Here is a 23,978-nt window from a genome sequence, read left to right on the forward strand (position 1 = left end):
ATATACATGTATAAATTATTACTTTGTCAGTAATATTTATCTCTTCAAATTCAAATTATATTCATTTATATCAGTGTTATTACATGAAAATGTTAATTTATTATTGATGTATGAATTTAAATCAGAAACTCCTGCCAAAACTAGCATGATATATTATCATTACCCTTTTTCAATTTAAATTCCGAGCACAAGAAGGCAGAAGGTCCTGTTTTTTAAATTTGGGGGATCAAATCCCTGGAAAGCTAAGCTAAATTTGTGTGTTTTTGAATAATACATATGTTCTGCCCCTGGATGGACCAAATCCTCACAAGACCATCGCCTGTGGCCTTGAGTGAGAATTAACAACTTCAACAATATTGAAACTGAATGTTGAATCTGACGCGTAGGGAATGATGAGGATAAATCGGTAGAAATACAAGTGTGACCCCAGGAATAATGTGTACCTCTACATTAAACAATTTGAGCGTTGCGTACCATTACCCCGGCTGTAGCACGGCTACTCTGATCGGGTGCTTGAGCATTCAAGGAATTCCTTCCTACCGTGTACACCTTGTTGGAGAGAGGCAAATGTAGATAAATGCTTTGCCAAAGGATGTGAGTGCTGTGGTGGGATTTGAACCCCGGACCTTGTGGTTCAAAGTCCGGAGAGTTATCCACTGAGCCACAGCGCCTCTCTATAAAGCTTGGATGTTATTCTTTACTCACAGCTGTAGCTGCTGGTTCGCTGAGGACGATTCCTGATTCACTCGCAGATTTCTTCCTCTCCAAGTTGGTCTCCAAAGATGAGCAAGGTAAGGAGTTCTTGATCAACTTCATAGGCATGGAGGGCATGGAGTACTTGAATCTAGGTTATTTTGTCACCAGGGTTGGAAATGATTTATATTTTAGGGGCGATCTTTTTTCTACATTGGGGTGATTGAGTGCTATTTCTTTCATTTTAAAGGTCAAGTCCACCCCAGAAAACTGTTGATTTTGAATAAAAAGAGAAAAATCAAACTAGCATAACGCCGAAAATTTCATCAAAATCGGATGTAAAATAATAAAGTTATGACATTTTAAAGTTTCGCAATATTTTTCACAAAACAGTGATATGCGCAATCCTATCTCCTGTGCACAATCCTATGCAACAACCCTATCTCCAGCCAAGTCGTTTCCTAACAAGAAATCAACACCTTCCACTGGTAATTCTGGAACGACACCAACTTTCACAGGACCACTAACTAGGTCACACCTTAAGTCGTCCTTATGCAGAGGAACCGACATGGAATTTTGACCAATACCTTGAATTAAGACTTTGGCATTCTCTGAACTCTCCGGAGGAAGAGCCAAATCCTCTGGGACCATCAGGGACTGTGCAGCCCCTGTATCCCTAAGGATCACCACTGACCTACAAGCAGCACCAGTCGAACAAGGGGATACTTCACCATCATACAAAAAACTTCTAAAGCTTTCATCAACCTGCTTGACTTTATCAGCAAATACCAGAATGTACACTCTCAACTTCTTGAATAGGCTCTGATGGGACGAACTCCATCGAGGGAACACTTGTTTGCTTGACAAAACCCATGTCTTTCTTAGTTTTGGTTGGCATTCCAACCAATTTCAAACATGATTCTTTCAAATGTCCCGATTTATGACAATGAGTACAAATTTGGAACTACGACTCTCAGACCTTTTGCTTGATTCTGTGCCCCCACTTGCCTGATTCTTGTGAGCTATGTCTTTGTCCTTCATCAGGTTTATTGTGGGATTCAAATTACCCTTTACCTTGCTTTTTCCAATAATTCTTGAAAGGAGGCCTATCCCCACAACCTCTATGTGTGACCTCAAATTCATCAGCTATTATGGCTGCTTTACTGACTTCAGTAACTCTATGGTCATCTAAGTGAGATTTAATGCCAAAAGGAAGACTCTTTTTGAATTCTTCTAGGAGGACAACTTCCCTAAGGTGAACAAAATCTTTGTCAACTTCCAGTGATCTGTACCACTTATCGAACATCATCTCTTGTTCCCTAGCAAATTCAATGTACGTCAGGCCTGATTGTCTTTGCATGTTCCTAAATTTATGTCTGTACGCTTCTGCTACCGACTCAAATATGCATTGATGATTGTTTCTTTTACTGTAGCATAGTCACATGATTGCATTTCAGAGAGCGAAGAATAGTCTTTTGCATCCTTTCCAACAAAAACAATTTGGAGGAGAAGAGTCCAGTATTCCTCAGGCCAATTCAATCTCTTGGCCACCTTTTCAAATGACACAAAATATGTATCAACTCCCTCTTCATCAAATTTTGGCACAAGGCGAATGTTCTTCGCCACATCAAAGACTTGGGGATATTTATCTTTAGCAGAGTTAGTATTTGCAAGAGCTAACTCTATTTCTTTCAATTTTAACTAATACTCCAATCTCATTTTCTGCATTTCAATGTTTTCCTTGATTCTTTCCTTTTCAAGGTTCATTTTTTCAATGTTTTCTTTCATTTTCATTTCCATTTCAAATTTTGCGAGTCGAATCTGAGCATCATCTGAAACAGTGAAAGAAGTTTCAGACTCCTCTATAAGCTTCATGTGACTAGCTAATTAACAATTAACAAGTCAATTATCTCTGCCTTCTTTAAACATGGGGCTAGAGATCACTAGCGTACCTACGGGGGGGGGGCAGGGGGGCACTCTGCCCCCCCTGACGAGCCACAACCCATACAAAAGACATATACCTGCCCCCCCCCTGACGAGCTTAAAAAACCTTTTTTGCCCCCCCCCTGACGAGCTTGAAGACCTTTATTGCCCCCCCCCTGACGAGCTTGAAGTGAAGACCTTTTTTTTTTTTTTTTGCTTGTCACATTTTTTGTCGGCCGATTTTGCCCCCCCTGTGAAAAATCCTAGGTACGCCACTGCTAGAGATACAACCAAGTGATCACAAACTGCTATCAAATCATCCTTTTTCAGTGACTTCAAATGATCATATGTCATTTCAAGAAATTCTTCAACATCAAATGTAGCCATAGTGGAATATACAGAAATACAAGCAAGTAATAACACAGAATATTCTAGAACTTTCAAAAAATGTTTTCAATTCAAATTGGCTTTTGTTTCGAATTGGCTTTCGTTTTCCGAAAAAACTGGTTTTGATTTCAAATTGGCTTTCGTTTCCCGGACAAGCCCCCAAAATTATTTGTTACGATACTGCAACAAATAACAATGAAAATTTAGTTTTAAACTTGATTTCCTTATTTTTATTACAGGAAATAATCAACCGTACACTAAACAAATGAAAAATGATAATGATCTTACATCTCTTGAAGTGTCAGATGTGCAATCCAAAGTTATAATAGTCCTGTGTTTAATCCAGATAAAATCCAAGTTGGTTTGCGAAGTTTCTTTAAAGTTCACAATGATGGCGATGATGAAACTGATGTTGAAGCACGATGAATAACAAGAGTCACTGTTACGAGTTGAAATGTCCGTGAAGGTGATGTTGATGATGATTAACAGTCAATTTCTGTAATCCATGGCTTGAAAAGCGTTCATTAAAACAGCTTGATCATCTCGATGAGAACTGAGAATTCCTCTCTCAAAGTAACTGCAAACAGTTCATTGATGGCGTGCAACTAATTCCACAAAAGATAAATGTTGTATTCCAGTTGGAAATAAACTATGCTCTGACATAAAGTCTGGTGTGAAACTCTGAGTTCTGATCTGATGTGATGATGTCCTGAAGAAACTGCCAGCTTATATACATAAATATTCACTATTATGGAAGCTTCTAGTATTGTCTTTAAAAAGAACATCCTTCTTTCTAGAATAGTCTTCTTCTAGAAGACTCTTGAATGGCCTCAGTGAAATTAACAATGTAAACAATATAACTAATCCTATTGTCCATTTCCACTAGGCAGGCTCTATTGTCTAAAGTCCAGAAATAACAAAAATTACTCTTTCTCATTGAATAGACATGCCTAACAAAGCTTTACTGAGACATTCTGGAACATTCTTAATCATTATATGCTATGAATATCCTTAAAGAGGAAATAACTGAATAAATGAATGTAATTGCTTTTACAATTCTACCTATATATAACAGGTGCATTTTCAGAATATGGAAAATATGTGTTTAGGTGCTTTTGGAGACCCCATGGTCGCGCATCATGGTATCCACTCGTCAATAGAAGTGCCCCCCCCCCCCGGTTCATACCTTTCATAAGATATTTTCCCTTTGGCATTTGTATTATATTGGATGGCTCAGAATGGAATATAAGAAATATTCCAAGACTTTCGGCAAATATTCCACGAATCGCAGATGAATGGAATATTGGCCCGAAAGAGTGGACTATTTCTGGTATTCCATGAAATATTGCCATCCAATAAAACTATTATCATCTATCCCATCCCCCCCCCCCCACAAAAAAAGGGAATTTTTTTAGTGAACAAGTCATCACTTATCACATTATGGCATCATCACTTCATTAAGATCAATTTTGTTGTTGACCCGCGACTTGCGTGTAGTACATTATGACGTCAGTGAGTGTCATGGTGCTCTTTGTTGCGCATTGCATTGTTGTACGCGTTGCATATTTCACGCATTCACGCATGCGCATTAAACTGTTGAATACAGTCTCATATTCAATGACAAATTTTGTACAGGAGCCTATGGGATATTCCTCGGATTTCGGTCCTTTTAGAGATACGCTCTGATACTGCACAGGCAATTGATGAAGACCAAAATCGCTAAGACGGTCTATATAGATGATGATTATATAATATTGACTGGCATAGAATGAGATACAAACCTATAATGCCCAAGTCCGAAAGCACGGGCAATATTGGATTCAGAGAGGGAAATATAGGTTTGTATCTTATTCTATGTCAGTTAATATTATTATTATTACCTAGATAGTAAATTCATTCAAAACTTCATAATGTAAAAATATTTACACCCGCTATATTCAGAATTTTCACCACACATTTGACTAATACCTCTTTTATAGGCTCCCCTGAAAAATCATCCATGATAGGCCTACTTGTAATGCAGGATCCTACGGCTACGTTAATGTGAGTTAAAAAAAGATGCAAACAATTATGAACACAGCAAATAAAACTCCGAATTCCAGGAACGATGTAACAAAATAACTCCAAAGAGGTTAACGTAGGTCTATTTACATTTATCCGAACGTATATAGGTCTATATACAAAGTTTTTACCCTGCTTAGATTTACTTCGGGTTGAAGTAATTGATAGTCACGTTGCAGTTATTGAATACAAACGGACTTGTCATTGTCTGACATGTTTTGCGGGTTGTAGTTGTTGTACGGGTAGATGTAGACCAGGGCCCTGTTGTACAAAGAGTTACGGTTGATCCGATCAATCGTAACTCTATGGAAATCCATCAGTGTCATAATTTTTTCTACAGGAAATTTGCAAAATGTCCTTTGTAATCAAAGGAGAACACCCCAAATTGTCAAGAAATCAATGAATTTATGGATATGCATTCATATCTAGAATTTGTTTTTAACAAACATGCATTTCGTGTGTTGACTTTGCTGGCTTGCCATAGTTACGATTGATCGGATCAATCGTAACTCTTTGTACAACGGGGCACAGATGTTAGATCTGTGACCTACGCGTGTACTGTCCATCTTCCGTCGAGTCTCCAAGTCTTGCTTCATATTTGGAACTAGATCTAGATCTATGTCACTTTGTACTATACACAACAAAAAAGTAAGTCCCCCCTAAATCAAAATGCTGTAACTTTTGAACGGAATAATTTTGAGATATAATATTTCGTAGGTGACTTTTTACACTCATTAAGCAACTCCTGTGGGGAAATGAGATTGATCGGTTGGGCCATGCATGAGTGATAAAAGATTGAATTCAAAATGACAATTTTTGAAAGTCACAAGAGTCGTTTTTCAGATTTTGTAAATACAAAGTTGGGCAAAGGTTGTTTATTAGTGAATTTTATGATGTTAACGTTGTTTTACTATCCATCATTGAGCCACTCCACACAAAATTTTGATAACGTATGTTTATGCTTGAGTGAGCACATTTTTTGTGACGTATCATCTCATAGGGGGTTTATGGTAGTATCCTCTGTAACTTGTTAAAACATGTTAAAATTGAAAAGTGTTAGTGGCTCCCCCCCCCCAATTTCTCGGCACCTCCCTACTTTCAAATTCAGGATTTACCACTGATTTGTCCATAAATTCAACTGATACTGAGAAATTATTAGGAAAATAATACATTTATGCAGTAAAAAGATAATCTATTCCTAGGTTTTCGAGTGTGCTCGCTCAACCATGACAGTGTAAAAAGTTTGGAAAGTGTTTTGTGACAAAAATGATGGATGATAAAAACAACGCAAATTAAGTTACATTTGAAACCGAATTTGCCCCCATTATTCACTTTATAACCCATCAAAAAAATTGTCTGTGACATTGAAAATGCCCCTTTTCCCCGTTTGAGGCGTGCTCACTCATCCATAAACAAACAAATCGATTTCATTTTCGCATAGAATTGTGCCCATACGTTGATAAACATTACTGCCAAATGATACTGCTAAAGACAGCTTTTAAAAAAGTTCCACCACATTGAATAGGGGGATACTTATTCTCAAACATATACACCCATCGTGTACACAATATCTATAAGAGAGGAAGTCAAAATTTTAACAAAAGTGAAATAAGGGTTTGTTTCATAGTCGGTTTTTGTTACTTCTGCCAATAGTTTTCTCATGAAACTTCGCACATGGCTTCAGAGTGACACTATCCAAAGGGCCCGCACACTCAAATAACCATTCGATACGGCACAGAGTGGGGCCAAGGCCTTGAACTTTCTTCTCATTTGCATAATTTTCGAATATTGTGTGCTCACTGGAGCATTATATATCGGGATTTTCATAAAAATCCATTGAAATTAACTATGCAAGAAGGTTTGTGACAGATACCCATAGTTAGCAATTGCATTAATATTTTCCAATAACGTAAAAAAGAGCTAATCACATTCCACATGTTCATTCAAGCGTGAATGTTAATTAAATGCCTTTGAATCATTGAAGCATGTTAATTGGTCATGAACATAACGAAAAAGTTTGAGAAAAGATAATTTCAGTTACTAAATTGAAACATTACTTGCCAATGATATTTGAAAATCGTTTTTTTTTTCATTAAATGTTCATTGAGCCGTGAAATGATGAATATTGTTGAAGATACTCTTCCCAAAAATAATTGTCATCATATTCGATAATTTTCATTGAAATGTGTAAAAATTCCAATAAGAGCAAATTTTGTCTGTGTTTATTCAACCGTGATATTTAGCAAAAAAAGTTGTATCGTATTTTGGAAAGTACCTTTTACAAGCCTTCTGTCTATTTTTCATGATGAGAATGTGGAATTCGTTCCAATAAACTGGAATTAAAGTCATGATATTTTGCTTGTGACTTTTAAAAAGTGACAATCTTGCATTCTGCCGGTGCTCGCTGGAGCATGACATAAAATACCTCCGTTCATTCACTAAGAGGGTAGCTTATACAATTACCGACACGCTCATGTAAAAATATATTTAAGAACTCACAGTGGTTCGGAAATTATGGATGTTTGTTATAGGGGGACTTACTTTTTTTGTTGTGTATATTTCCTCGTTAGCTGCGGATACCTCACTGACTTGAGAATCGAACCAATCCATATCAATATTGAGATCAAAGTTCAAATCTTCACCAATATCCTGTGGTTCTTGGCGGGGTTGCGCAAAACTTGTACTAGGTCCAGCGATAGCATGACTAGGTCCATATGGTCCCGGACCTGTCCTCGGTTCTGATGTATTTTTTGTCCCATGCGAATGGCCCTCAACAAAGCGTCAGACATTTGCTGCTTCTTATTTAAGATTGACTGGATTCATTAGCATGGCCTGAAATCTGACAAATGTCTCTGTTCTCAAAACCCTCTCTGCCCAGAATGGAAATACACGTAGCACAAAGACAGTGATTGGTAGGGGAGAGTGGGGTAATCCCGAACGCGGGGTAATCCCGAACACCGTAATATCTATAGGAGAGGTGAGGTTCTGCTGTCACGGCATAATAGCCGTAACACAGAATGTTGTCTGAATTCCTATGCACGGATCTGTTGACTGGTCTCTTCCGATTAAAGAATAATCGAAAAAATGCTTCATATGACAGATTTTCGCTTTTTTACGTTTCCTTCATTGAAGAATGAAGAGTGGGGTATAAATCCCGAACGCGGGGTAATCCCGAACATCTCAATATCTCATAGGAGAGGTGAGGTTCTGCTGTCACGATATAATAGCCGTAACACAGAATGTTGTCTGACTTCCCATGCAGGGATCTGTTGACTTGTCTCTTCCGATTAAAGAATAATCGAAAAGAATCCAAATTACATATCTTTACTTGTTTATGTTTCCACGAATGGCGTTCGCGATTACCCTGTGGCCCGGAAGTGCGGGGTAATCCCGAAAATCTGCGTTTTGTACTATAAATTCTAAAGGAATGCTTGATGTTGAATAAAGACGTTGTTACAGTCAATATATGGTGTGTTTTTATCAAATTATGTACTAGTTTTAGAATAAGGCTCACTTTGATTCTTGCTATCGCTCTGATCAGAAAGGTGTTCGTCATTACCCCACTTCCCCCTATATGTTTTTGACAGCCCAGCATTTTTGGAGAGTCTGACCATAGCCGTTCCCAGTGTGTTTTCCCAACCGGGCATTTTTTAACCATGGAGTGTGTTCGGGACTATAGGAACAGAAGGCTTTGGAGTTTGGAACAAGAATTTGCATTCCGGGTTCAACTTTGAAAGATATTTTTCAAACGAACTAACAAGACAGTTTTCATTTCCCGTCGCGTACATCCGGCCGGCACCAGCTCTAGACGCAGTGCAATCTTCTCTAGATTTTTTTGTCAACTCATCGACTGCCTGTTACTTATTTGCGACCATTTTCATCTCTTTCGATGACAAAGTGATCTTTCTTAACTTCCCGCAAGTTTTCTCTCCCTCTTCGACAAATAAATAACATGAGTTCAAACCAAACTTTGTCTTGAAGCTAAGATGGTGAGCTCTGATCGAAAAAGTCAGATTCGTATAGTTTCTTCAAATCATTATTATTTATGATTTCATGATGCTACACGTCTCCCTTTCCAATCTTCTTTAGTTCCACAGATGCAGCTTTAAATGCTTCGTTGGCTGTAACAAATTCCGAATCCTTGATAATATCTCCCTCTTCGACAAATAAATAACATGAGTTCAAACCAAACTTTGTCTTGAAGCTAAGATGGTGAGCTCTGATCGAAAAAGTCAGATTCGTATAGTTTCTTCAAATCATTATTATTTATGATTTCATGATGCTACACGTCTCCCTTTCCAATCTTCTTTAGTTCCACAGATGCAGCTTTAAATGCTTCGTTGGCTGTAACAAATTCCGAATCCTTGATAATATCAATCAGATCTTTGTACTGGTACTAGTGGTACTCACTTTTCAAGTGCCTGTAGAGTCCGGTGCGTATTGCATTAAGCATTGCGGTCTTGTAATAATCTCCGTTAGCTTTCCTTGCTTCCACATAAAATTTCCCCAAAATCTTTCCAAGGGTCTATTTATCCAGTGTCTCGAAATCGCCCGGAAGAGATTTTTCAAACAGATACTTACGGAATACAGCAACGGCCTGTTTCGTATACTTTTTTGTATTTTCATCGTCTTTGTTTGTCACTATATTTTCAAATTCGTCTGCACCATAACTAGCGAATCTCTTCTTAGAAGTAGCGTGTGTGTGTGTGTGTGTATTTGAGTTTTGTCAGACGTGTATCAATCAAATATGATTATTTACGTCTGGGACCGACCTTTAACGTCCCCAGGTAACAATACAGCGTTGGACCAACGTTGGATCAACGTTGGGAATTTTTTTCCCAACGTTGCCTCAACGTTGGCAGGCCAACGTTGCATCATCGATAGAAGTGCACGCGCATACATCGTCAGACCAACAACATTTCCAACGTTAGTTCAACGTTGTCCAGCAACAATGTTTCAACGTTGTCTGGCAACGTTGATCCAATGTTGGCTAAATAGTCAAATACAACATTGCTACAACGTTGGTAAGCAACGTTGTATCATCGATAGAAGTGCACGTCCATACATCGTCAGACCAACAACATTTCCAACGTCAGTTCAACGTTGTCCACCATCAATGCTCCAACGTTGGTATAATGTCGGCTGAGTCATCAATAACAGCGTTGCTGCAACGTTGATGGGCAACGTTGAAGCAGCGATGGACGTGCACTTGCATACATCGTCAGTCCAACTATGTTTACAACGTTGGTTCAACGCTGTCCAGCAACAATGCTCCAACGTTGTCTGGCAACATTGCTCCAACATTGTTACAACGTTGTCACAACGTTGCTCCAACATTGCTCCAACGTTATTCCAACGTATGGCAGTAATTAACAAAACATTAATTGGTTTCAAGGTGAAGTCCACCATTACAACTCTACACTCAAATCTTTATCATCATATGTCTTATCCTATCCTAAAATCCTACATCCTAATCCTATATCCTATTCCTATCATCCTACACCTATCCACTGTAACCTGTCATTGACTCCTATATATAGAGCAACTTTGCTATACTTGGCAGAATACAGTTAATATCATTTTCCACACTTAACCTTGAATATTTCACTTAGAATAATATGTTTTGATTATATATGATATGGTAATGGAGCCACATACTTTTCTGAAACTTTTCATGGTGGAAATATTGAATAAACATAAATACTCTAATTATTATAGCAATATTACCTAAAATTTTGGTCATTTACTGATGTAATGAATATTCATGAGTGCATAATCATTGTCCAGATGAGGCAGGTATGGCAGCGTTGGTCCAATGTTGGTCCAACGTTGGGTGACGTTGATCCAACGTTGGTATAATGTTGGTCCAATGTTGATGGAAAGTTGATTCAACTTTAGTCCAATGTTAGTCCAACGTTGGCGTAAACGTTGATTCAATGTTTGTCTAATATCGGTTAAATGTTGTTGTAACGTTGATTCTTTGTTGGTCTAATTCTAAACAAATCCAACGATGCGCCATCTCCATCAAACAGTTTTCAACACTGTGCCATCATCATCTGTAATCTGTTCATGATTCTATCAAAAAACATTACAACTATTATTACAGCTATTCATTTCTTTTCATTCTTTCTGTTACAAGTCTCTTCATATAATTAAGAGAAATCAAGATAATTACGTGTGATATTTATTGAGGCCTTTGTAGCATTCAAACTTTTTTGACATCCTCTTTTTCTCAAACAAGACTAATACCAAAAAAACATATGCATATGTAATAAAAATTAAGATGTATTACATTTTCTTGCGAGTTGCAATCTCTGTTTCTGTCTACAATTGTTTAATGACTCGGTATGCAATGCCAATTGCAACGTCAGTAATCATCACAAAAACTCACATGTGTAATTGCAGTCTCTCAGTATTTACAAAATCAAAAAAGGAGGTCGCGTAACTTGGCCTCACTCAGAGTAACGTAGCTACTGCCTACTGTAACTAAAGAGTGCCTCTTTTTTATTAAGATAGAAGTCAACTGATATCTCAATATGCATGGCCATGGCCTAGTCTCGCTCGTGCCATAACTATTAAATGATATTTCAGCGTCAAGTGTAGCATGCCTCACATAGCAACTACAGGTTTGACTGCAGTTGGAAAACACTCGGTCCAGGCTAGGCCAGGCAGGACCGACCAAGTCAATTCAAGGCAGCGTATAATAAATAAGGCAGGAATGCCAGGTAGCAAGTCATTTGGGTGATTTCAAGTACGGTGTACGGTGTTGAGAGCGTGAAAGGGCTGCTGAACTGAGCTCCAACACCAAGCGTAATATTATTTTTCATTGAAATGTATTAAAACTCTAATGATTTGCTCTCATCTTAAATGTAAAAGATAATTTTACGGAGATGGTTCGTCGTGTTCGCCCCCTGTTCGTAATAGCTACAGTTCATCAACACCAACACTGAACTTTAAATCACGATTCTCCCAATCCCTGGGGTACGTCGGTGTTGCTGAATGGAGAAATTGCTTGTAGATCATCAACACCATGCAGCCACAGTGCAGTGTTGGGTTCAGCAGATGACAATCAACACCAGCCTTCAACACAAACTGCCGGAAATACACCATATTTTCCGAGGTCAATCTTAACACCAGCCTGATTCAAGTACGGTGTTGTCACAACACCAACACTAACCCAGGGAGCTCCGGCCCGCTCAGCGGGCCGGAGCCCAGGGGCTTACCGTGTAATTCACCATACCCACGGTAGTAGCGTGAAGTATGGTCTAAATAATTATCCGAATAAATAGTTAAAACAGAAATTAAGCACTTACCACGATTATATGGATGAAGGTCTAACGATTGGCAGCTTCCTGACATCGAGGCACAGACTGGAACCTCAAAAAACGAAAAAGTTATGTCGCGGTAGCTCTCCTTCTTTCAGAATTCATAGCAAAATGGCCGTTCGAGACCGGTACCGAGGGTGTAGGGCGCATGCGCGAATTTGACAAAGTCTATATCATAGAGATGTATACTAATGCACTAGTGCTATTAGTCTCGGTCTCAATTGGCCATTTTGTTTTGAATTCTGAAAGAGGAGAGCTACCGCGACAGAACTTTTCGTTTTTTTAGGTTCCAGTCTGTGCCTCGATGTCAGGAAGCTGCCACTCGTTAGACCTTCGTCCATATAATCGTGGTAAGTGCTTATAATTTCTGTTTTAACTATTTATTCGGATAATTATTTAGACCATACTTCACGCTACTACCGTGGGTATGGTGAATTACACGGTAAGCCCCTGGGCTCCGGCCCGCGCAGCGGGCCGGAGCTCCCTGGGTTAATTACACTCACACGTATTGCCAGGTTAGTATTAGTATACTAACCTCGCACCACGAACCGCGTTTGGCAGTGGATTTCTTACTAGTGGGTCGCACGTGCTGGGATCTCACTTCTTGGGTCCACAACACACGACTTCTATGGCTTGATTTTTCTGTGCGCGGCGGCATGTAATGAACCCTTGGGTGCCTGGGTTACACCATGGACCTACCAGATTTCAACACTGTACGTACTTGAATTTTGAAAATCATCCAATGACTGTTGCCTTGCCATTGGTATCGCATACTCGTTCCCACTCACACGTATTGCGAGGTTAGTATTAGTCACTCACACAAGCTAATTACGAGGTTAGTTAGTATGTTATACTGTGCAGTGACTGGTGTTAAGTACTACTTTACTACTACTTACAGTACACGAATATACTAGCGTCGGACTGTACGCACACAGAAGCTGACTCCGGGATCTTTCGGAGGGGATCAATGGTTGCAGTTACCGATTATCTGCAAGTGCAAAGAAAATTCAACTGTAGATTGTAGGTCCTAAATATACAGCTTATAAGTACTGTTCCAGATCACTAGATATTCTGGAATTTACTTATCTATATCCACTATCCAGTCCAAATTCTGCCAGATTCTTCAAGTTCAAAATTGAAGGAAGCAGACTACACAGACATGACAGAAGGAGTCCGACGTCGCGACTAATTCTGCGCATCAGAATAGTATGGTATTTTTAAATAGGCACATTTGATGCTTGTATTTCCTTCTTCAATTTCTTCTAGTTATGTGACGGTAGGCCTATGACATATCTCGTACTTACTGTGAAAGGCCTTGCCAGCTGCAAAGGATCGACGAGGGCGTTTCTGGAAATTCTGGTCTTGAACTACATTTTTTTTCTTGTTTTTCTTCTTTATTTTCTATATTAATCGACACATTTGCATCCCCAGGTGCATGCAGCCTCTCTATTCTACCCCATCTTTATTTTTGTTTTCCCCTTAGACTTAGTTTTAGTTCCTCTTTCCCTTCCCATTATTTTCCTTCTCTCTCGATTTCTTTTCCCCTTATTGCTGGGGGATACCAAGGGTGACATGGATAGACAAGCAAACTTACTTGATCGACCCCCCCCCCCCCCCTTGGCCCCATTGGAAATTATGCCAGTAGTCTTGTCTTGTCTTGGGTTAAGTCGGCATATGCAGACTTGCTGTACTCCGCCAACTTTATCAATTATCAATTCTCCAATGAACCAGTTTCTAACGTTCTCAACACTGTGTATATTATGCCAGGATATTATGTTGACTGTCAAACAAATATCCAACAAACTATAGTTTCCAACATTGTGTCAATGTTAACTGTCCAATAAACTATTCCAATTACGCTGTCCACGTTGTGCCATTGTCCGTTGTTCAACAACTCTCCATCAAACTAGTTTCCAACTTTGTCAACGTTGTGCCATCGTCGACTGTCCAACAAATCTCCAAGAAAATAGTTTCCAATTAACGTTGTTCCTTTGTCGGTTGTTCAGCAACTCTCCATCGAACTAGTTTCCGACGTAGTCAACGCTGTGCCTTTGTTGGCTGTTCAACACCTATCCAATCAAACACGCGTTTCCAACGTTGTGACGTTGTTGGCTGTCCAACAAATCTCCAACACACTAGTTTCCAATGTTGTGCCATTGTCTGTTGTTCAACAACTTTCCAACGTTGCCAACGTTGTGTCATCGTCGACTATCCTACTGATCTCCAATCTACCAGTTTCCAACGTTGTGCCAGTGTCAGTTGTTCAACAACTTTCCATCTAACTAGTTTCCAGCTTTATCAACGTTGTGTCATTGTATACTATCTAACTAATCTCCAATCTACCAGTTTCCAACGTTGTGCCATCGTCGACTATCCAACAAATCTCCATCGAACTAGTTTCTAGCTTTGACAACGTTGTGCCATAGTTGGTTGTTCAACAACTTTCCATCGAACTAGTTTCCAACGTTGCCAACCTTGTGTCATCGTTGACTATCCAACTAATCTCCAACCTACTAATTTCCATCGTTGTGCCATTGTCGACTGTCCAACAACTCTCCAACTAACAAGTTTCCAACGTTGCCAACGTCGTGTCATTGTTGATTGTTCAACAACTTTCCAGCGAACTAGTTTCCAACGTTGCCAACGTTGTGTCTTTGCTGGCTGTCAACAACTATCCAATCAAACGTGTCTCCAACGTTGTGACATTGTCGACTGTCCAACAACTCTCCAACTTACTAGTCTCCAACGTTGTGCCATTGTCGACCGTCCAACAAATCTCCAACAAACTAGTTTCCAACTTTGTCAACGTTGTGCCATTGTCGGTTGTTCAACAACTTTCCAGCAAACTAGTTTCCAACGTTGCCAACGTTGTGCCTTTGCTGGCTGTTCAACAACTATCCAATCAAACGTGTTTCCAACGTTGTGACATTGTCGACTGTCCAACAACTCTCCGACTAACAAGTTTCCAACGTTGCCAACGTCGTGTCATTGTTGATTGTCCATCATCTTTCCATCAAACTAGTTTCCAACGTCGATTCAACGTTAATCCATCAAGTTTTCCCAACGTCCAACGACTTTCAAGTTTCCAACGTGGAGCCAACGTTGGCTTGTTACCTGGGTCACCATCCGAAAGACGTGACCAGGGCTCGAACCTCGATCCTCTGCATCAATTTGTAACTTCCCCACATCTTGGATTACAGGCGCACGCCACAACGCCCAGTTTTCTCAAGTCACATACGCATTGCGCATGCACATACAACAGTAGTTATTTGTCTAGGTGCAGGGCATGGCATGCATCGCACTATGCGCTGTATATATAGAGCCGCGCTGCGCTACAATTAACTGCGGTCTCTTCACCAACTGGTTCCAAACGGATTTCGCGAATATTGCCCGCTGTTAAATTTACACACAAAGTCAATGGGAAAACCAGGAAGAGAGAAAATATTGCACGATATTGACCGCTGCGAAATCAGAGAACGCAAAATATGGATAATGATTGCCACGAAGAAACACCTCGTATAGGTAATAATTGTATTTATTTTCATGACAGGGACTGCCTTTGCTCTGCTCTCCATCACAACATCAATTGGTAAAATGCTTTCCCCGATCCTGATGAATGGTGTCTTTGCCAAGGCAGTTCTCCTTGACTTCCCTCAACTCACGTTCTACTTCGCAGCAGCCATCTACCCCATACCCATAGTCTTAACAGCGTAAGTACCATTATGTGATTTCAATTAGCAAGTTTGTAGATACCATCTTACATGTAGCATGCACATATAAAGATCATTTATACCAAAATCTAAAACCCACTGACATTAATTATTGGAGGATTTCCTGATATAGCAACACTCAAGAAAATTAAGAGAAAATTTTTGAGCACAATTTGCAGTTAAAGGTAATTTGTACCAAAATCTAGAAGCCACCGACATGAACTCCTAAAGAATTGCCTAACATAGCATCGGGCAGTAAACCAATTGAGAGATACAATCTGAACATGTGCAGATGAAGTTCATTTGTACCAAAATCTGAAAACCACTGACATGAAATTCGTAAAAAAACTGTCTGACGTAATAACATTCAATTCATACAAGTCATTTTGTAGAAAATTGTGTATCCGAGAATCGTGCATCAGTTTGTCAGCATAAGTTTGAAGAAGAAGCAGACAGCGAGGCCATATTTGAGTTTTATAATGGTATTGCAGGCATAGCCAACATGATGCGTATCTGAGTGAGTGTATGAAAATCCTTACAAACTCTTATCTTTGAAAGAACACATAATTAAATTTGGTTTAGGGAATAAATTTCCTGGTATTGCATTGCAATTTGCTCCCCTTCAAAAAAAAAACTGCTCCACAAAACGTTGTTTTTGTAGCTGACTTTTAAATAGGGCTGTCCAGAACTTCATTGAGAGCTTTTCTGTTATGACCCAAAAGAGTTAAGCAAATTTGGTAAGTAAAATTATTCCCTGTAATTTGTATGTGCCAGAGGTAAAAAGATGCATCCCCTGAATTCTCTTCAGATGAATTTTATTGCCATTTTTTCAATATACGTTTAAATGTATAAATGGACCATACATGATAGTGATTTTTATAATAACTTATTTTTTTAATGTATTTCCTACAGAATTTTACAGTTACTCAGTCATCCCTATGATGGAAAGACAGAAGAACAGAAAGCACTGATGGAAGATTACCAGATGGATGATATTAAATGAAACCAAAACCCAACAAGAGAAGCGATCTTCTTGGAAAGAGTAAAATGAGAGGAACAATTAAAAAAAAGTTTCATCAAAATCGGTTATAAAATATAAGTTATGGACGTTTTAAAAAGTCTTGTACTTTCTATGGGGATCCTCGAATTGGCAAACGTGCTTCAAACTGGCTGATTTTGTGGACAACTCTTCATTTGTTTTGTACACAAATTTTCAGATTTTCCTCATTATCTTTCAAACTGTATCTTGCATTCTTCTGAGCACAACATTTGTCATGGGAAAATATAATTCACACCACATGTTTCAAGGTCAGGAGGAGATCAAGTGAAATATGGGGAAAAAGTAGAAAATCTGAAAATTTGTGTACAAAACAAATGGAGAGTTGTCCACAAAATCAGCCATTTTGAAGCATGTTTGCCAATTTGAGGATCCCATAGAAAGTACAAGACTTTTTAAATGTCCATAACTTGCTTATTTCATAACCGATTTTGATGAAACTTATTTTAAATTGTTCCTCTAATTTTACTCTTTCAGATTAGATTGCTTCTCTTCTTGGGTTTTGATTTCCTTTAAAAGGTTGAGTCAAAAGGCTGATTATTACTGAAATTTGGTTTACTTTATGAAATATGAACTAAGTTCAATGATTGACAGAATTTGCAAATATATTAAGGAGAGACGGAAAGCACAGATGGAAGATGAATAGATGGATGGTCATTTGGTAAAGGCTGAGTTAAATGAGCTGATTAAATTTGGTTTGCTTTATGAAGTATGAGCCGAACGCTATGAAAGGAAGAACTTGCAGATACAAGGATCAACATAATTTTTTAAACAGCACTCAAAGAAAGGTTAACAATTTGGTAAAGATTAAGTAAAATAGACTGATTACTACGGATTTGGTTCATTTTATGAGATGTGAGCTGAGGCCTATGATGACAGAACGTGCAAATATAAGGAGAGACAGAAGAGGAGAAAGTACTATTCGAAGATTAACAGATGGATTATCATGAGGTACATGTAGAACTAGATTAACATCGGATTATGACTGATTCGGTTATTTTATGTAACATGAGCTGAGCCCTATGATGGAAAGAATGTGCAATGAAAGAAGAGTAAAAAAGGAGAGTTGGTTGACTGACAGAGCTTGCATTAATAAATAGTATAAGAAACACAAACTTACATATTGTCATATATAATTCATTGATTAACTCACTGGCCTGTATTCTCAAGTTTAACTTAGACCATGGTCTAACTCTGTGCCAAAATTATGGGAAGCCAAAAACCCCAAAATTCTGCCTATATTTTAAATTTATTTTATTTATTATTTTGTTTCACTTTGCTTTCACAATGAAGAAAATATTTCAGTAATCATTGTTAAATAGTTATAAATGATTTTGAGGGTCATAAGAGTTAATAAATTGAACATGTACTAATAGAGATTTTGGACAGTCGGTGGAATGGAAAGAGAAAATGCATACAAGAGAATGCCAATGGTTCTTTGAGGACTATGGCAACACAGTAGTAGTAGTATAGTAGCACTAGCGTACCTACGGGGGGCAGAGGGGGCAGACTGGCCCACCTGACGAGTCACAACTCATGCAAGGGACATATCCCTGCCCCCCTGACGAGTCTTGAAGACCTTTTAAATTTTTTTTTTGCTTGTCAATTTTTTTTCTGGTACCGAAATCCTTTATTTGTGGTCGAAGACCTTTTTTTTTCTTTTTTGCTTGTCAATTTTTTTGGCGGACGAATTTGCCCCCCCCCCCTGTGGAAAATCCTAGGTACGCCACTGAGTAGTAGTAGTAGTATAAGGCAATATTTTGGAATATATACGTCAAATAGTAGGGTGTTCACCCGGTGCATTGCACTTGCCAGTTAAATTAGGCAAAACTGTAGTATGATATTACACCTTGCAGAATGTGGCATGTGCTCAGAGAGGAGGAAGAAGAATATCGTACCCATTCACAGTAATCTTTATCCCAGCTATGATACATGTAAGTTTGATGTTGGTAGCATTGATACTAACATCCAGTGTATACACATGTCACTGTTAATGTATTAAGCTTTGATACATACATGTATGTTGAATAAGGTTGTTCTTGACAACCTGAAACTTTCCAGAGGCTTCCTAGACAGAGCATCAACTGTATTTCAGGTATTATGGTGTAAGGCAATAATAGTAATGCTTCATGGTTGTTCACTGAATGAGATTTATACCAACTGCCAACATTTTGTCATTTTCAGTACTTTCACAGTTTTAACGCTCCTTGGAAATAATGCAATTGTTACTGCAGGGTAATTTGTATAACATGCACAAAGGAATGATATGCCTTGAATGTTTTGACAATAAGAGTACATTTTTTTATTATAACATGACTATTTATAGACTATGCTGTCTTAGACCTGTTGCTGAAATAGTTCTTATGCTAAAAAATGACAACACACCAGGATCACGTCTTAAGAAGGGTTACGATTGATCCAACCAACCACATCTCTATGGAAATCCATCATTGTCATAATTTTTCCTACAGAAAATTTGCACAATGTCCTTTGTAAAAAAGAAAAGCACACCAAATTTTCAAGAAAATTATGAATGTATGAAATGTGCATCATATCTAGAAAATATTTCAACAAAGTGCATTTTAGCTAGTGTTGACATTGCTGGCTTTCCATAGTTGTAGTTGATCGGATCAATGGCAACTCTTTGTAAGACGGGATCCAGTATAGTGCAAGTCGTAAATATGCATTTTTTGATTAGTTGAAAATCAGTTAGAATTTGATTTTTGGAGTTGTGTTGAATTACCACAATTTATGCAACAGGCCAAAAATGTAAAGACGGGATCCAGTATAGTGCAAGTCGTAAATATGCATTTTTGATTAGTTGATAATCAGTTAGAATTTGATTTTTGGAGTTGTGTTGAATTACCACAATTTATGCAGTAGGCCAAAAATGTAAAGAGGCTGTGTATAAATGTATGCAACCATATTGTGTTCTAGATTGTTTGAGCAGGCCAGTAGTACAGTACCCAAAGTAAGCCCCCCCCCCCCCTAGATCAAAATGACATAATTTTCTGTAGACTGGCTGCTTTGCCCTACTTTTCAGTTTGTCTCATTCCACATGTTAAATCCTGGGTAGGCATGAAGGTCCATTATGGTTGTGGGCGGAGACATCGTTGCCAGTGTAACAAGAGTTTTTGTGGAAATAGCAGAGATGTCCTTGTGAGCGCTCCACCAGCTGCATTTCTTCTCCGATCATCTTCAAATGCGGCATGAAGGTCCATTATGGTAAAGCAAAGAAGCGTATCGATTTTGGTGTGGGCGGAGACTTCGTTGCCATGGTAACAAGAGTTTTTGAGGAAATAGCAGAGATGTCCTTGTGAGCGCTCTACCAGCTGCATTTCTTCTCTGATCATCTTCAAATGTGGCATGAAGGTCCATTAACCCTAAAAGGACTAAGGGGCCATGATGCCCCCGCCCTCGACGCTTCGCGCAATATTTCCGAAACTGGCTTGCAGTTTATGCGGTAAAGAATGTGCGTGCCGAATTTCGGCGCGATCACGCAAACGGAGGCCGAGATCAGAAGGGTGGCCATCATGCCCCCCCCCCCCGCCAATACGTCTCAAATAGCCCAGTCCCTTTAGGGTTGAGCAAAGCCACCTAATGATTTTGGTGTGGCCGGATACATCGTTGCCATGGTAACAAGATTTTTGTGGAAATAGCAGAGATTTCTTTGTGAGTGCTCTACTTATAGCTGGCTGCATTTCTTCTCCAATTATCTTCAAATTTGTCATGAAGGTCCATTATGGTAAAGCAAAGTCGCCTAATGATTTTGGAGTGGGTGGAGACATGTTTGCCACGGTAACCATATTCTGTGGAAAATTTGGTAAAACATGTAACTTATGCTTTTTTTCCAGTTTGTCACAACAGTTGGCACACGGAAGCAATATTAGAAGGTGAAGCGAAGAATCCTATTATTTTTGGTGGGGGGTCTTAGGGTTAGGTTTACAAAATATATCCAGATTACTCTATAATTGTATTCCCCAACATGTGATACTATACTTTAGGTTCTGCAGAGTCATGCTGCTGCGTCATTATTGTCATCAAATTTGGTACCCACAGGCAACATGTGGGCAGGGTCATTGTCGCCATGATAATTGTATTTATTTGTCAATTTCTGTGTGAGCTCTATATATCGCAATAACGGAAGACGCGGTGGGTTCGGGGGATAAATGTGCTCGGCCGCGCGACCCGCCGAGTATCTCTTGTTTTTGTCATATTTTTAATGTGCATGACTTGATCCAATCATGATAAAAATCATTTAAATTATCATCATTGTTACCATAATGGTGCATTATGCTTTTGTCACTCTGACACCCAGGTATTAAACTGTATTAAATAGTTTTTGTTTATACATGTATGCCTTGTAAGGCCACTTATGTTTCATATTATATATATTGGTTTATCACTGTAATATTTCAAATTATACAACTCCCAAGAATGTTCTGCAATCTGATTGGTCCAAATCGGATCACATGATATTCAGCTAATTGCACTATTGCATCCAAAATGCACTATCCCGCACTCTGACGTCAGAGTAGTGCGAGTTATTGAATTATCTAAAATTTAGATTTAAAGAAGCATTCGATGTAACTCAGTAACATGGGTGAAGGGGGGGGGTTGTATAAAACAAACAATACACACATTCGTGTGCATAGAGGACCTAAATAATGAACTCTGTGCTCGACTCGCCAAATGGATATACCGCACTCGGTCCTGCGGCCGGACCTCGGTGCGGTATATCCATTAGCCTCTTGTCGAGGCCCTGTCGGATGCTTTCCGAGCGAACATGGCTAAGTAAGAGCATGAAGAGAGAGAGCGAAGCAGAGCGCCGCGCCAGGCCTTATTCGCTTCGCGAATTAGGAAATCCCTCGCTTCGCTCGGGAAGCAGCCGCCAGGGCCTCGACAAGAGGCTATATATCCATTGGCTCTCCTCGCGCATCGTTCATTATTTGGCCCTGCATGCACGTGTTTACGTACATTATTTGTATATGGTGCATTAGATTTTTATCACTCTGACCTGGCTACCATGAGCCTATATTATTTTTTTTGAACTGTTAACATTAAATGCAATCTACAAGTTATTATATAATGTTCATAATGTTTATGACTTAGATTAATATGATAATATATCACATTATTTTATAATAATGAATATTTCAGTATATGGTATGCTTAGCATTATCCATTTAATGGTATATGTATTTCAAACAATGCTATGCATTTACTTATTAATGCAACTACATGTAACTGAAATTTCAATGTGTATTGTTTATGCTATCTCTTTATGTTTTAGAAGTTTAATATTTGTACTTGTATATTCAGGCATACATGTGTCAAATTAAACATTATTTGATTACCGTATGAGATATATTGTGTGTGCAAAGTAAAATAGGTCATATATTCATAAAATATCCATGATTCAAAAGTACATGTATAGTGATTTGTAATTGGAATGATATTTACTTTATGAAACATAGTACAATCGAAGTCTTCCTGATTGTAGCCCCCCCCCCCTACACCAATGATACAATTCCGGTGAACAACTGAACATGGATTGTGCCATCCGTGCGGGAATTGTTTTTATGAATGACTCCAGGTTATTATTCCATAATGTATATTTTTCTATAATGTCTTTTATAAAATAATGAAATTAAGATATTTAAGTAATGGAGAAATTTAGAGATTTTTATATATTTATGTTTACCAAATATAAATGTTATAAATTGCTTCATTTAATGTTTTTATATATAATTATATTCATAAGTAGCATGGTCTGCTGACAGATTTTGAGAGTGGGGTGGGGGCTGAACATGTATAAAATAACAATATCATTGTCATTTTCATATTTTTGTACTCATTCACTAAAAAAGGGGATGTTCAGCACGCCTTTCTGGATCTGCAATTTTTGCAATCATATTTGTTTGAATATCTTATTTTATTACTGAGTATTACTATTTTAAGATGTGAAACATTTCTTAATACCATTTGGATGCTTTCTTTTTATCAATTAAACTTTAAAGGAGAATCAAACCCTGGTAATAAAATTTCTTTAGAGGAAGCAGAATTAAAAAAAAAAGTAATGGAAGAGTACGGAAATGCAAATGATGCAATGTAGTTCCTGTCAACTCTACATAATCCAATGAGAAAATTGATTACAAGTTCTTACAAAATAACTTTCTTATTGTTTGATTTTATTTTAAGCTTCACCTATCTGCCTCTGTGATTTTCTATTTTTATAACATTCGCCCATGAGATTGAATTCCCTTTTAACATTATTAGCATGTTTTGGGATAGAGATATTTTAAAATGATGTGATACCTAATCAGATTATTATTAGGAGTAGGCTATACATGGGTCAAAAATACTTTTTTTGTAATTTCAATATGACAACAGTTTTTTTTATTCCTTGTAATGTATCTCAACATGAAATGACAATATTTTTTGTCTCAGGTCCGAGAAAAAAGTGTGCCGGGCCAAAATCCAAAATGGCCGCCAAAACCCCCCAAAATCACAGTTTTGGCCACAACTTTTTATTTGGTGGTCAATTTCTCTGGTTTTAGTGTCTATTCATATGTTTTTGGGGGGCAGGCAATTTGTTTTTCCTATAATTAGTACTTTTAAACCATTATTTGTAGAGTTAAAAGGTAATTATACCTAATTTTTCCCATTTTTGTACCCTTTTTTCAGCCAAAAAGTAGGTTTGATCATCCTGGGGTTCTGGGATATTAGATGGTACGAGGTCAACAATAGCAAGCAGCTTCATACAGCTATAATGCTTTTATTCTTCCACTTTGGGTTTTATGGATACTGCTTGCTATTGTT

The 23,978-nt window shown here is 38.3% G+C and overlaps 1 protein-coding gene across 2 annotated transcripts in view; it reads left to right on the forward strand.

Moving 5' to 3' along the window:
- LOC129267647 (proton-coupled folate transporter-like) overlaps positions 1-2,259 on the forward strand; it is a 48,748-nt gene extending 46,489 nt beyond the window's left edge. For both annotated transcript variants that reach the window (XM_054905292.2, XM_064104814.1), the window contains exon 5: positions 708-2,259. In XM_054905292.2, the coding sequence (XP_054761267.2) occupies positions 708-916 (209 nt within the window). In that variant the 3' untranslated portion in view covers positions 917-2,259. The remainder of the gene's footprint in view (positions 1-707) is intronic.
- Positions 2,260-23,978: the final 21,719 nt, after the last annotated feature.

This window comes from Lytechinus pictus, chromosome 9 (assembly GCF_037042905.1).
Source record: "Lytechinus pictus isolate F3 Inbred chromosome 9, Lp3.0, whole genome shotgun sequence".
Lineage (NCBI taxonomy): Eukaryota > Metazoa > Echinodermata > Echinoidea > Temnopleuroida > Toxopneustidae > Lytechinus > Lytechinus pictus.